At 36.7% G+C, this 15,717-nt stretch overlaps 1 protein-coding gene across 2 annotated transcripts in view; it reads right to left on the reverse strand.

The window, feature by feature from the left end:
- Positions 1-412: 412 nt before the first annotated feature.
- Positions 413-15,717, reverse strand: part of LOC131045336 (thiamine-repressible mitochondrial transport protein THI74) — a 37,716-nt gene continuing 22,411 nt past the window's right edge. For both annotated transcript variants that reach the window (XM_057978915.2, XM_057978914.2), the window contains exon 4: positions 413-936. In XM_057978915.2, the coding sequence (XP_057834898.1) occupies positions 638-936 (299 nt within the window). In that variant the 3' untranslated portion in view covers positions 413-637. The remainder of the gene's footprint in view (positions 937-15,717) is intronic.

Here is a 15,717-nt window from a genome sequence, read left to right on the forward strand (position 1 = left end):
CTATTATACAATGAGACTGCATTATCTGGTTTTAAAGTTCGTGTACTGACTTTCACATTGCAGGCTTAAAAATCATGCTGCAACAAGACCTGACCCAATGAAGGGCCAGGCTGCTTGTTATTTCCCTAATCTCAGCCCCCATCCATTACCTTACCAAAAACATCCTCAGATAGTTTACATCACGTAGAGGAAGTTGGATGGATCATGTGACCAAAATATGCTTGAGCATACAAATTAAACTTCAAATCCTCGTATTACCATCAACAACTTCCACTTAACTTTTTCTCTCTCCTATATACAATTCAGAGGACAATAAATATAGAAACTCCCACAAAACCTTCACAAAATATACATTAAAACTTGCATGCATTTTTCATGCAAATTCAATCACAGTTGACAATTTTGCACCAGATGATTTTAGTTACCAATTATATATGCTGTAACTTCCAAACTCTACAGTTAAAATGATGGTTTTGCGAACATGTATAAAATGAATTACTCATGAATTTGCAGTTGGACTAATTTTTTTTCATATACTAGGAATCACTAAAGGAGCAATTCTATAATAAATAAACAAATAGACAAATGATATGAAGCAACATTTGAATATATGCAGAGAATGAAAAAGATAAGAAAACTAGCAAACATCATCGCCAGTATCTTGCTTAATGCTATTTTGAGAAGCACAATGAATGTGTGCTTCTTCTTTGTCTTCAGTTGAAGCACAACAGGTAATAGGCTCAATTATGCCAAAAAATCCCACAAGCACTGCTGCACCACCAACATAATCCAGCAAGTGAGGCAGATTTCCTCTCAATGAATCTATTATTGCTGCCAATGGAACCTGAATTGAGAGACCAGCTGTAGCTACTGTAGGTGTGGTGAGAAGTACTGCCTTTGCCCACAAATAGTCACTTAGCACATTATCAAGTAGTCCTGGTGGTCAGTATCCATACAGTACTGCAGTCAGTTATTTGTCATTGTATAAAGATTTAAACAAAAGTAATTGTGGGGAAAATAAGTATATTGAGCATTTTAGGTAAAATCCTTTCTAGCTTGTGCCAAAGTGAAAAGTTTCAAGCCTGTCAACGAGATTCAAAAATTTGATCTAACAGAATTTCAACAGCCCTGTGCCTGATCATATATTTTCAAGGAATATCAAATAAGAAATGCTAGGCTGATACCCCTAGTGAACAAAAGAGAAAAACAATGCACCAATAAAAGATACTTTTCATAAATAAAAAGTTTTATAAAAGAATGAAAATATTTCACTCTAATAATGAAGTTCTTGTGATTATTTTGTATTAGGCTACGTCATATAGCTCCCATGAAGTAATTGCATAAATTTGATGTTGATACAAGGTAGCATTATAAAACGTACAAGAAAATGGCAAGAGGTGATGTAAGTCTCCTTTGGACCAATCAGAATGTAAGAAAGAATGGATTGGATTAACAAACTAGGAGGAGAGGGTGTATACACCTCAAAATGACTATACCAACATTTTGCTTTACGACACCTGCTGGTGCTTTAATCACCCGTGATTGAGATTGAGGTAGGCCAACTTGAGATGTCTTTTTGAGACACATTATAGGTCATTGCATCCCATTTGCCTTCCTCACTGTGACCTCACTTAGTTTGCTTACAGTCCAGTCTTGCCCTTTTGCAAACCTTGACATCATCATGTTGACCCCATGATACAAAAATGCCCTAATTGGACCCTTCAAGCCCTTCAATAACCCATTCACCAACAAGCATTGTTGGTGAAATCAGCTAATTCAAAAGTGACGTTTTTGGAGGTTAGAACCATATAACTAGGCTTGCTAATGTCATTTTTATATGAAAAAGTCACAATCTGTTCTGCACTGCTCTCACAATAAATAAAAAACCTTAGTGCATTCCAAAAGTTCCACGGCAAAAAAGGAACTTGCCTAAGATGAAAAATTTGTAAACAAAAGACCTGAAGACTCAAGAATAGATCCACAAGCAATGTACATCAGATCTTAGGAATCTTGTGCAGCACCTACTATGGTGTAGCACCTACAACCACATCTCTCCAAGTTCTCATGCCAAGGGGGAGATTTATGCGCATACAAGTTGACCTAGACAAGTATTTCTTTGCCCTACCTCCTTTATTTATGCAAGTGTGATTATATTCCATGCTTGTTACATTATATTACTTATTAACTTTCACGTTGCATTATTTTTATTGTTGTCCTTATTGTGCTACTTATAGCCATTCACTTGACAATCCTCCTTATTGTCCACTTTCCTTTAAGCATATCCATTAAAAAAACTGAAAAAGCCTTCAATTTTTTTCCTATTTAGAGGTTGATATATTAGAGACCTTGTCTTATTATATTCAACGGGCATCAATTAGAAGATAAGAAGTTGCATATAGAGGCACAAATGCATAGTTACTAGGATACACATACTCTGAACCTAGATACTCATCTTCTTCATTTAGGAGACCCATACAGGGACATATCCAATGTTAGGTACTTCAAAGTAAGTTTCTTTGCATCTCAATTCATCTCCTAGAAGCATCACTCTCAATAATTGGGAGACTTCCTATAGAGGTTTCGTAAATTACATTGGGTTTTCCTAAAGTGCTCATATGTGATCAATAGAAGTTAAAAGAACTAAAGAAATACACAAATAGACTTGTAATTTTCTATTTAAAATAAAAAATTAATTTTTTTTGTAGCAGAAAATTTTCTTATCAAATCCTTAAAAGGTAATAGCATGAAAAAGAAACAGTATTAAGACTCTAAGATGTGTACATGTATTGAAGTTTTATCAACTGATTGCAAAAATTGTCATCTCTGAGGATCCCTATTGATTTGTAAACTAAGAGAGACGTTCCCTAACAGTTCATCAACAATGGATTTCTTGCTTGTAGCCCTTCTCAAACACCTCAAAAATGACTATCAATATGTCTATTAATCACTAACAACAATTCTACTTCAATTGAGCATTGGAAAAAGAGAAAGAATGGCAATGGCTGAGCCAACACAAATTACTATGGAGAAACCCTAAAAGAAGAAAATCTCTACCGAGTGAGAAATTTATTCTTCAACACTAAAATCAGTCATGTACGCTGTAGTAAGTTGACATAATGCCAACATAAGCTCTTCAACATTTCAATTGAGCTTCAAAATGTTCAAGTATTACATCAATAATCAGATAGTAATAGTTTATGAATAAAAAGATTTGATTGTTATAGTTGTTAGTTAATAGTTAGCTGACAGGAATTGTTTCCCATAGGCAAGTTATGAAAACATAAGGCTCTATAAAGCCATGTTGAAATGTCAAGCAAGTTGGAAATCTGAAATCAAATAAATATTTCATTTTACATTAATGCTGTGCAATGATGGCGTAAATTCTAATTGCAATCTGATCTCTCCATTTCAAATACGGTATTAGAGCATGTTGGCGCATTATTAGCGGCGGAAGACTTAATTGTCTATGATCGTCGACTTAATTTATAGGCTGACTTAAGTAAGTCGGCACTCTTCAAATTGAAGAGTCGCCTTCCTTGTAAAGGAGGATGACTCATGTGAAGGGTCACGATACACATATAAGTGCTGAAGGTGTCTTCATTCTTGGAACGGTATCGAATACACACTCACAGATTGCTCTCCTTCACTCAGCATTATTACTTCAGCAGATCGATACTTATATCAAGGTGTGATCGGATATATGCTGCTCTTGACATGCGATACCTGTGAAAATACAACATGGTATCAGAGCTAGACTGGGTGTAATTCCCTCACCGGAATACCCAGGAAGGAATAGTTTAATGATATATCGCTGAAATGTGAGCTTTGAAGTTCGTAGTCACGGCTTAAGGAATTTATAATGCTTGGAATTCTCTCATTCCAACAGAGTCATATCAACAGTAATATTCGAAGAAAGACATTTTTTGCCGGCTTCCTTAGCTAAGAAAGGTATCGATCGAAGTTTATAAATCGTGTGGACATAATCTTTCCGACACCTTCCAGTCTATGCAAATGGAGAGTATAAGACCCCTGTTTGTTTCCGTTCATGATAATATTCTCTTTTAGATTTTGGTATGATATTATTTGGCTTGAGCGGGATTATTCCAGGAGTAGTGCAATATCCTGTTCGGTGTGTCAATTTCTGTAGAGGCGCACAGTTATTCCTTGTCACAACTCTCTTGTTGAATATCCCTGAGCAGTTGCACATTTCGTTATGGGTTTATTTTATGGACTTTAAACTATATGAATGTGATATTATATTTAATGTTTGGCATTTGATGTTATCGGACTTTTAGATAATACATTTGATGTTTGGCATAATATTATTATTATCAGCTGAGGGAATAAATTATTGAACATTGCAAAGGTTAACTGGTGTATTAAACTGCGGAGGCCGAATCTATCTTCCTCACTCGATGTTATTAGTAGCAGACACTTACAACGGTTTGCAATATTTGTCTTCTCCATTTGGGCTTATTCAGAAAGGCCGTTAGTATGAGGATATTATAATTTGCAGTGAGACTATTCTGTTCGATGTGGTGTTCTTGCTGGCCGGAAAGAAGCTGGAACGCCCCCTCTGAAATTTGATTAAAAACCAGAGTTTGAAGTATTTTTAAGGGACAATTCATGATTCAACATTGGGAGTTTTGAACTGCAAATAGATACTGACGAATGAGAGATACCAGAATTATATTAATTCCTAGCATATGAATTAACCACGGGCTTCAAGTTCATTGCAAATACTGAAGTCGGAAGTATTTAATATTGTCAAGAATATTCAAAGGCTCTTTCCTTGGTTTTGCTGTAATATTATTCTGTGAAGAAGAAATTTACTGGAGACTGTGTGTGCAATAGAGAACTCATCGCCTTCAGATTTACGTTCGGAGATTCCAGTAGGTGGATGTAAGGAGCTATAACGGAGTCTTCAGGCACTCATTATACTATGGATAGTGTTGCAAATGTCTTCATCGGGCTCCTTGGGAGTTGCACATGGAGTATAGTTTGAGACTATATTTGGTGATTATGACTGTATACGTGTGTTATTACCTGATGGAATGCCTCGATGCTTCATCTGATAGCTTGGAAATGATCTGCGGAACCCTTATCTTAGGATCTTCTCCAACAGTGAAGGATGTACAATGCATTGCAAAGTTCTTCATGAGTGGTTGTGCTGATAGTCCCTCAATCAATATTGAGTGAAATGGTGCTTCCCATACATTGCGGATCTTCATCTTTTCAGGAAGTTTAGTTCCAGATCTCCAATCATCGAGCGGGTGAGGGAGAATTTCACTTGTGGTCAATACTATATCCATTTGCACAAATGGAGGAGTGTGAAGGCACATACAGTAAAGGATCAACAGCAGTTTGGAGGCATATCCCTTGGCCCACCAGACCGTGATCTATTTTTTTATTGGCCAATTAGAGGTTGATGGGACCATCATTTTCGCAGCCTCAGTATATCCTCCTTGATCAACATTTAAATTGTTTGGATGAAGTCACTCTATTTCTTGCTATTTCGAATTTAGAAATTGGCCACATGATTTTGATGAGATCTGGGAAGGTTTGATGTAGGGCAGTATATTAATGTATCTCAGTTTGTAAATATACTGGTGATCTGTATTGCAGAGGTTGTGAAGGATTATAGTCATTGCTCATTTTGATAGATTCATTCATGATTGTGGTGATCAGATTGCTCTTCATTAATGGTTGACCTTATTCCACTGTGCATCATTCAGTTCTTATTGCATCAAGTTGAAAGTGTATTACTCTTGCAGAGAGTGGCAAATGGTCTGAAGAGAAATGGTTGTTGTTCCTTCTAGGAAATGTCGTCCAGAGCCTAACAAAGCTCGGCCTGATTGTTGTATAATCGCATTCTCTCAGTGACTGAGTATATCGATCTGGATTTGAATACTCTGTCAAGAAAATTATGTGGCAAAGGGTTATCTAGCAGTCAGGGCTGTCTGTGTGGATGAGAAGATGAGACTCAGCTACAAGACTAACTCCATGGGTACCAGCAATAAAGAGATGAGTCAGATTAAAGATCAGAAGGATGATGAGAGATCACATTCAAGATATATCCTGTGAGAAAGATTCACAGGCTGAAGAATAGAGACACAGCTTGCTGCCATAAAGCTGAGTTCGTGATACATAACTGGAGGCATCCCTCGAAGAGGAAGAACCTATTCAGGTTGTCATTACGATCAGTTTCTTCGAAGAGGAGGAATTAACATTCAAAGGGAATCTGACAAACCTACAGAAACAACCTTGGACGAGAAGGTCAGGAGGTTGAGGTTAGTACTTCAAGCTTCAGAGGGAGCACCTAGAGGACTTGCATTATTTGATTTCCAAAGATCTTGGTCATATTGATTCAAAGAGAGTGGACCATGTCAAGAGGGTTTCTCTAAGGATCAACAGTCAAAGGACTATGATTCATGGGATGGAGTCCCATGTATGTAGGCTGGAAGGCCTTTATGTTGACTCCTAGTTCATGATATTCCTGGATAGATGGATACTTGGTGAGCTTGGAATACATCAAGAGTGATGCAAACTCCAACCTTGTATTTCATGAACGGTCAAAGCATGTGGAGATCAAGTATCACTATGTTAGGGACATGGTGGAAAGGTATGCTATTCACTAATGTATTCTTCTTTTCAGAAAGATTTTTTAAGTGTAAGCTCTTGTGATTGCATTTCTCTTTGAGAGAGACTTAAGGATAAAGCCCTTAAAACACCCTCTGATATGGTTCATGGTGGATGTCATGTGTGTGACTCCATGACAATTTTGGTTCAGTGCTTGATGAGCCCCTGTGAACATTATTGTGAGGTGACGATCTCTCAATAGTGAACACTTGTACATCTGATCATTATAATAAGGTGACGATCTTACAATATTGATTGATCATACCATTATGATGGATATCATGGGACGTGATATCTATGGATATGTCATAATGGTTTATATCTCTAGTAGTAATATCTATGGATATGCCATAATGGTTTATATCTCTAGTAGTAATATCTATGGATATGCCATAATGGTGGATATCATGAGACGTGATATCCATGGATAAGCCATTATGGTGGATATTACATAAAGAGATATTCATGGTGGATTTCATGTGACATGAAATCCGTGGACATGCCATGTAGTAATATCTTTAGATATACCTTAATGGTGGATATCATGTGAAGTAATACCTATGGATAAGCCATAATGGTGGATATTACATGAGGAGATATCTATGATATCCATGGATAAGCCATAATGGTAGATATCACATGCGGTGATGTCTATGGACAAGCCATGATGTTTGTTATCATGGTGAGGTGATACCTATTCATTCACCATCCATGGGAGTAGCCATGGTAGTTGTGTTCACCTGCATTCCCACTCTGGGAGTAGCCATGTGAATGTCACTATGTGACTCAAATCTTGAGAAAAATATCTCCCTAGCTAAAGAGGGAGTGTTGGCGCATTATTAGCGGCGGGAGACTTAATTGTCTATGATCGTCGACTTAATTTATAGGCCGATTTAAGTAAGTCGGCACTCTTCAAATTGAAGAGTCGCTCTCCTTGTAAAGGAGGACGACTCATGTGAAGGGTCACGATACACATATAAGTGCTGAAGGTGTCTTCATTCTTGGAACGGTATCGAATACACACTCACAGATCGCTCTCCTTCACTCAGCATTATTACTTCAGCAGATCGATACTTACATCAAGGTGTGATCAGATATATGCTGCTCTTGACATGCGATACCTATGAAAATACAACAGAGCATATGGCGATCTCTGTGTCTGTGCAAAATGTTTAACAGGAGACAACAGCAGTAGCGCATGGAGAAGACAAAGCGGTCGCAGATTATAACATCTTTGTGGATAAGGGAGATTTTAGCGAGGAAGATTTAGAAGGCCTTCACAACACTATGGTTCCTACAAATCAACATGCCCCCATTTGGCACCCTTCTGATTCGGCTACGTCCACATATATTCCTTCTTTGGCATCTCCTCAATAACCAGTAAATTTTAACCATTTTGCTTTTCATTGTCAATAATCTAGGCATTTTCATTTTTTGTCTCATCCTCATGGCTCCTTATGTTCTATATATTGTTTACTTTCAAAGGTCTGTTTTGTTGAAGGTTTTTCACAAGAAAGATAAGCAGTTTGTTAGATCTAGGTTTTCCCTCAAGTGGCTTGTTGGGTTGGAACAATAATGATTCCTATTAGTGTTCCAATAGTACACTAGAGAATTCCCGGGGAGACTATCAGTAGCTTGACCTTAACAATGCACTTTTCAAGAATCGCATTATTTGTGTATCCCAATTTATAGATGAGGGTTTACCACAGCAATGCTTTATCTTGATAGTGTCAATTTTTTGGAGGTTCTTTATATTTTGATCCTAGGACAAGGTGGCAATGTTCCGTGATTGCAAAACTATGATGTGTTGTGAGTCTTGTGACCTTTTTCACACATCACCTCATTGAGAATGGGAACCCTCCCCTTTTTCCTGCTTTCTAGGGTTTTTTTTAGAGCCTTGTGACCTTCCGACATCGGTATTGCTAGATTTTGTCAGTTTTGAATGGTCTAAGTTTTGGAAGTTATAAGCCAATCTGTGCAAACCATGGTCAGATCAAAGTCTAGACGTCGTCAATGTGCCTAGAAAGTCCGAAGAACGAAGATTGCAATTGATTTGGGTCAATTTGGACAACTTTCTAATTTTGGAAAGTTTTGCTTTTTTTGCATTTTCCTATATTTTAGGAAGTTTTGTTTTTGGCACTTTAAGCACAATCCCCGAAATGGCTATTTTTAGAATTTTTTTCCTATATTTAGGGATGCTTTATTTTTCTATTTTTGGAAAGGGATCTAGGGTCTACAGTGTTGGCTCTGAGTTACATTGAAAATGATCAAGAATTCCACTCAAAATTCAATTTTTGACTGAAAAAGCCAAATTCTTAGATTTTAGGGTTTTGAGGGATGGTAGATATGTGGTTTTCAAATTTCAAGGCGATTTGAGAAGAATTGTTCAAGTTATGAAGATTTTAAGTTTTGATCTCATGGTGCATAAGTTTGACCAAGTCCACCTAGCAATGAAGATCAGAGGGTCTTGTAGGCAAAGTTCGCCCCGAATGGGTCTCACAATGAATCAAGTCCGCCCAAAGGATATGAAGGGAGCATGGATGAGTTTCCTAACTTGTGCAAAGTCCGCCCATATATGAGGTTCCTGAGTTTCATAAAGTCTGCCCAACATTATGGGGAGAAGTGCAAAGGATGTGCAAAGTCCGACCTAGAAGGAGAACATATGAGGTGCACATTGGAAGCCAAGTCCACCTTAGAGGTGAAGGTGCGTGAAACAAGCCAAGTACGCCTAAATGAAGAAGAATGACATGTTAGAAGGGTCAAGACTTAAGTGAAGTCAGCTCAACATGTGGTCCCTAAGTTTCACCAAGTCCGCTCTAGAAGAGGAACATATGAAGTGCAAGACAAGTCCGCCCAAGAATATAACATTAAGTGCATGACTTCAAGGAAATCCGCCCAGCATCATATTGAATGGTGCACAAGTTTAGCAAAGTCCACCCAAGTTTGGGTCATGAAGTCAACTAAGTTCGCCGTACAACAGCACTTCATCAACTTCGCAAAAGGAATGAAAGATATGAAGTCCGCCCTCATTGGGGAAAGAAAGTTGCCAAGTCTATCCCTATACTTGCAATATGGAAAGATTTTGCTCAACTCCGCCTTGGCTGGGAAAGAAACATACCAAGCCTGCCCTACATTGATAAATCTGATAAGCAAAGAGAGGAAAGAAAGTCATAAAGTCTGCCCAAGTTAGGAAAGATACATACCAAGTCCGTCCTATTGAAGGAAATATGTGAGGCAAGATGAGAATGATTCTCACAAAGTCCACCAGCTATATGGAAAAGATTGACAAAATCCGCCTTGCTGTCAAGAAAATCTGCCTAAGTTCGAACTAAGGGAAAGAAGAAAGTTTTAGAAAGTTTCAAAATTTGGAAAAAGAAAGAAAGATGGAGTTCGATTCATGAACTCAAACTGAAAATAGAAACTTTCTCAAGGAACTAAACTCAAACTAGAAACAAAATCAGAACTTTCCCAAGTGACTGAGTTCAACTGAAATGAAAATAGAAACTTTCTTAAGAGACTAAACTCAACAAAGAAACAAGACATGTCTAGGTTCGATGAATAGAAACAAATCTAGTTCGACTTGGGAAGGATGAATCATGTTTCTAAATGCAGAAATTGAACTCTTTGTGAGTTTGTACTTGATGAATTGTTCATTCATTTCATTCATGATGAAAGTTCGAACTTGAGTAGAATTTTAAGAGTTTTTCTTGGCAGGTCTCAAGAGTTTTCATCAAGTTTTGAGAGTTTTTGTGCAGATTTCAAGAGGATTTCGAAGGTTTTCTAAGGCATCTTCAGAGCTTCAAGAATAGTTCAAAAAATTTCTAAGGCATTGAGGAAAAGACAAACAAGGGTTTTCATCTATTTCTCAAGGTGGCAGGGGTATTCTAGTTTGTTTCCTTACCATTTGATGAAGATTCAAGGCATCTTCAGTGATTTTCAATCTACTTTTCAAGGTTTTGGAGGAGATTTTCAGGGACTTAGTCTGATTTTCACATATTTTCCAGAATTCGAATCTGATTTCAACTTTAATTCACAGATTTTTGGAGATTGAGTTTTTCATTTCCAGGTTTCTTGAAAGTCGATTTCAATCCCAAATTTTCAAATCAGATCAAGTTCTCTGAGTATTTCCAAATTTCTAAGTGCTTACAACCTGTCAAAAACTCCAAGTTCTGAGGAATTGGAAAATCAGAACACACTTTGCCATCAAACCTTCAAAATGTACACTCAAAGTTAGAATCTTAACTTAATTTTCTTTTGGTTTTGCAGGTCATAAATGGCAGTTGAAGGCGGGATCATCGCAGAAAACACAAATGGAGTTTCAAGCCAAATTCAGAATTGAAGACAAGTCCACAAGCAAGGTTCATCTGAGCATAGAGACGGCCAAAATTTGGCTTAAGTATGGGAAAAACTATTTCATAGAAAGAAATTCCAAATTCCTCCATTGTGGCGAAGGCATAGAGGAATTCTTCTCCAAATTCGAGGCACTCGAAAGAATCTCAACGCATCAAGAAAGAAAAGTCCTCGGACTTGATGTGTCATGTCCCCTCCTTAAATCGTTATATATAACCTGAACAAAACAATTATTATTATTCATTAATATATTATTTATTAATGTATGAGGATTTGAAACTATTAAATACTTATTTATTTATTAAATATTATTATTAATTAATATTTTCTTGAAATATTCAAATAGAATAAACTAATATTATTGTATAAACAATGATATTACATACTTTCGTAAGGTAGCGGTAGAGTAGTATTTATTAATTATAAGTTAAAGGCAGCACATCTGTGTATTCGATGGGATGCAACAGCAACTTGTATACATCAATTCGATAATAATCAAGCATTAAACCTGAGCGCTTTAATTCAATATCAATTCAATAGTCAACTACAAACTAATGGATATCTTAATTAAGAGGTACGTTTTAACTAATTATCAGTAATTATAATGATCAACACACTGATCACATGTTAAGAGACGTAATTAGTTCATTATGGGAAAAACACAACCCATTAATGAAGGGTTACAACTCTCAACGAAAAAGCAGAATGCAAGTATATAATAAAGGGAGAATTCATTCCATCAAAGGGGAATTGAATATATATATTATGGGTAATCATCAGATGGAATATAGATATTGGCAACCTGGGATTGTAAATATATCCAATTTGGATCATTTGAGCATTTGGCCACAAAGGCCCAATCATGCAGTAAACATCTTTGTTCTTGGTGGTATGCACAGGGATGTGCTTAATATATATACAACCTATAATATTTTTATAAAGGATTTAATAGTACTATTTAAAAGTAATGTTAATATACTCTATAATACGTAAGGCAGTCGTACTTACCCCATATACAGTGGCAGACCAGATCTGACGCACATCAGATCTGTCTACCCTTGCAGCTACCAGATAGACTAATGATTAGAAAATGGCATTGTTAATAATTGATATTGTAGGGAATATATATATATAGTTTGATTAGACCAATAACAATATTAAATTGTCTAATCAGAAAGAACTAAATAGTAATATAATTATAGAAAATAATATAATGATTATAATTATTATAATATTTTATATAGAACTGCTCTATAGTAAAATATATATTATAATACTATCTGAAAATAAATATAAATATATATAGAAATATATGGAAATGGTAATTTGAATTACTGATTAAACTGTGGAATGACACTGATTTCATTCATGTTAAGATAGATTTGTCTCCTACTTAAGTTAGTTTAAGTCACAAGTGTATAGAAATAGATTAACTATGGTTAAACAGGTCTAAACCTAATAGGGCACATTACACGATGAAAAGAATTTCAGACTTCTTGAGGAATTTCATCCATAATACTAGACCTATGGAAGTAATCAAGACAAGTTCTTGAAGGATTTGATCTCCTGACAAGCTCCCAATCAGAATTAGATGGTGACAAGAAGAATCAAATTTCCCTACTTATACGATTTCTTCACACAAATTGGAGAATTCAAGGAAGATATCCAACACGCTGAGGTGGCACCTCGTCATCTTCTAACCAATCAGATTGTTCCAAGTCAACATGTCCAAGTTCAATGAACCTAACTTATCCACAGAAACTTCTAGAGGGCATACTTCACAATGCAACAACCTTCTATTTTTATTGTTGGTTCGTATTTAGCAAGAAGGACAAGTGTCCCCAAATGTAATTTTCTCATTGGTCGAGGGGTAGTTAGTTGTAACAAACCCTAATTAGGGTTTTGATCTTTCGATCTGGGCCCTTGATCACTGTTCGATCTCGGACGTTCAAAACTTTTGTGTGCCTATATAAGGTTGCCTCCTCTCATTTGGAGAGTGTGAGGTTTTTGAAACATTGTTGCGAGAAGGTCATTTTGGATAATATATTGCTTGTGTGCTTTTTATGCCTTGTAATCTCTATTATCTGAATGATTGGCCAAGGTTTTCAATTTCTTCAACACAATAGTTTAGATTTTATTTCATGTATGTTAGACGAATGCAAGATCCGATAAGTATTGATTTGTGGTGAATCTCTGCTCATACTTTTGATGAACAGATGATTTTTGTTCATTGTGTAAAGTTAATCTGAGCTTTCCTTTGTGTATGCTTAACCATAGTTACAAGCCTCGAACTTGCCTTAGACTCGGCAAGCTAATTTTTGACTCGGACTCGGACTCGCCACTTAGACTCGGCAAATTAAAAAACCCAAGAAATTCAAAGATTTTTAACGATTTTAAATTTCTTTCATTCATTTTTTAATAAATAAACATTAAAGACACAATAATCTCATCAAATAGAAGCACATACACAAGTTTACATTGATCACATAAGTATAAATGCAAATTTTAGGCTTGCGCTGAAGGAAATAAGCTAAACTAAATAACACATTAGAAATATAGATAGTGTCAAATGTCTACAAAATTCATGGAATATGAAATCCATGTCATCAAAAGTTCAAAACATATATCAAGTTCAACATAAAAGCTAGAGCCTAGAAGTCTAAGGCTTAGAGGAGCCAATATCAGACGATCTCGCAACTTCCTACGTGTGCACCTAAGATAGGTCTTGGAACGTTATGTAGCCATGATCTCTGCCTGTGTCTGAGGCTCAGGCTCACACTCAGTGACATCCATATCCTCATCCACATCATCCTCGAGGTCCTCCAATGGGTCTACACGTGCTCTAGCCTCCTCCTCTGCCATCGCCACTGCCACTGCCTCTACAATCGCCACTAATGTCATTTTTTTTAACTTATTATTTTATGCCCGTGTGGCAAAGTCTGACCCATGGGACTCGGCGAGTCTGCCGAGTTTGACAAACTCGGCGAGTCTGCCAAAACTCGGCCAGACTCGGTCGAGTCCAAGTCCAAAGGCCATGGGCCTCGGCAAGGGCAACCCGCCTCTAGACTCTGTGAGTCTTGCCAAGACTATTGTAACACTTTGCTTAACTTCCAATCATAAGCACATCCCTAGAAGATTGCATCCACTTTGTGTAGTTGTCCCAAGCGAGGCGAAGCAAAGTGTGGTTATTGAGTTAACCTAGTCAATACCATCTCTTGAATTCCTAGGAATAGATTAGAATTTCTAAACCCTTGTCTCCTTTTCAGTTTTTCCATGATCCAAGTCCCGAATGATAGAGCTTCATTGTCTAAACCTCCATTGTGAATTGAACAATCCAAGCGTAAGTCCCTTTGTGTATTACCAGCCTATCACAACGCCCATTGAGCTCATCCACACATTAAGACCTGACAAAAGAAACCTTGGAATCGCTATATGATCGTTTTCTTAGCATTAGCGGTGTTTTTTCAAGAGAGGATAGAGTGTCATTGGACATTTTATTCTAATGTTCGGTATATGATAAAATGTACACCAACATGATGCCATGTAAATCTTGAGTTCTCCAATTGCAGCTTTTGCAGTGGGATATTTATGAAATCTATCAGGATATATTCTAGCAGATGAAGACAAGAGAAAGCATTATACAATGCCCATGTTAGTTATCACATTTGAGCCTATTGCTGGAGCAGCTTGTGGCAAGGCTGATGATATAATAAATGAAGTAAATGAACTTGAAAGGATTAGACAGATGGAATTGAAAAAAGGGCAACCATTTGAAAAGAATAAAAAGGATTTCCAATGCCATATGATGTTTAAAACTTAAGAAGCTATTGATTATGGACTTGATCAAATTGTGCAACCTCCAATGATGAAAGCTTCAGAAAAAAGGATAAATAGGAGATAGTTTTGGTTAATCTCTTCATGAATTTAATTGGAGGCTGGAGGCATCGAAAGCAACAGATCTATTATCATCTTGAGTTAGCTTCTCACTCAGAGATGATATATTGCATGAGAAATGCACCAATTATATCGTGTGTCCCTTCATGGAGCAAGGACTGGCATGGCAGTTTTTTTTGTTTGCGGATAATTGAGTTTGTCTTGATCTATAGACTTGGTGAGTGGTACCTATGAATAATTGAGTATCTAGATCCATAGTTTTGTAGGTTTGCATTTGTGGATAACTGAGTAAGTCTCAATCCACAAATGGAGTGGTGATACTGTGGATATTTGAGTTAGTCTTGATTCACAGTTGATTGATGGTTGTGTTACTATGGATAATTGAGTTAGTCTCGATTCACTGGTGGTTGATGGTTGTGTAACTGTGGGTAATTAAGTGAGACTCAATTTCCAGTTGGTTGGTGTCTTTTCTTGTGGATAACGGAGTTTGTCTCACTTCACAAGAGGAGTGGTGTACTTGTGGATAATGGAGTATGTCTCAATTCATAAGTATTTTGCAGGTTTGACAATTAAGAAATCCACTAATGTGTTCAATTTGGCATTTCCTAGATGAGCAAGGAGAATTGGTGGAGATGCTCATCAAAGTTTCCAAAAGAGCTACTATGTTCAGTCCTTGTAGTGTTCCACCCTTTGTTTGGATTGATGTAATAAGGGGTAAATGTTGGAGTATTACATCAATAATTAGACAATAATAGTTTATAAATAAATAAATACATTTGTTAATAGTTGTTAGTTAATAGTTAGTTGACAGCAATTGTTTCCCATAGTGAAGTT

This window comes from Cryptomeria japonica, chromosome 8 (genome assembly GCF_030272615.1).
Source record: "Cryptomeria japonica chromosome 8, Sugi_1.0, whole genome shotgun sequence".
In the NCBI taxonomy this organism is placed as follows: Eukaryota; Viridiplantae; Streptophyta; class Pinopsida; order Cupressales; family Cupressaceae; genus Cryptomeria; species Cryptomeria japonica.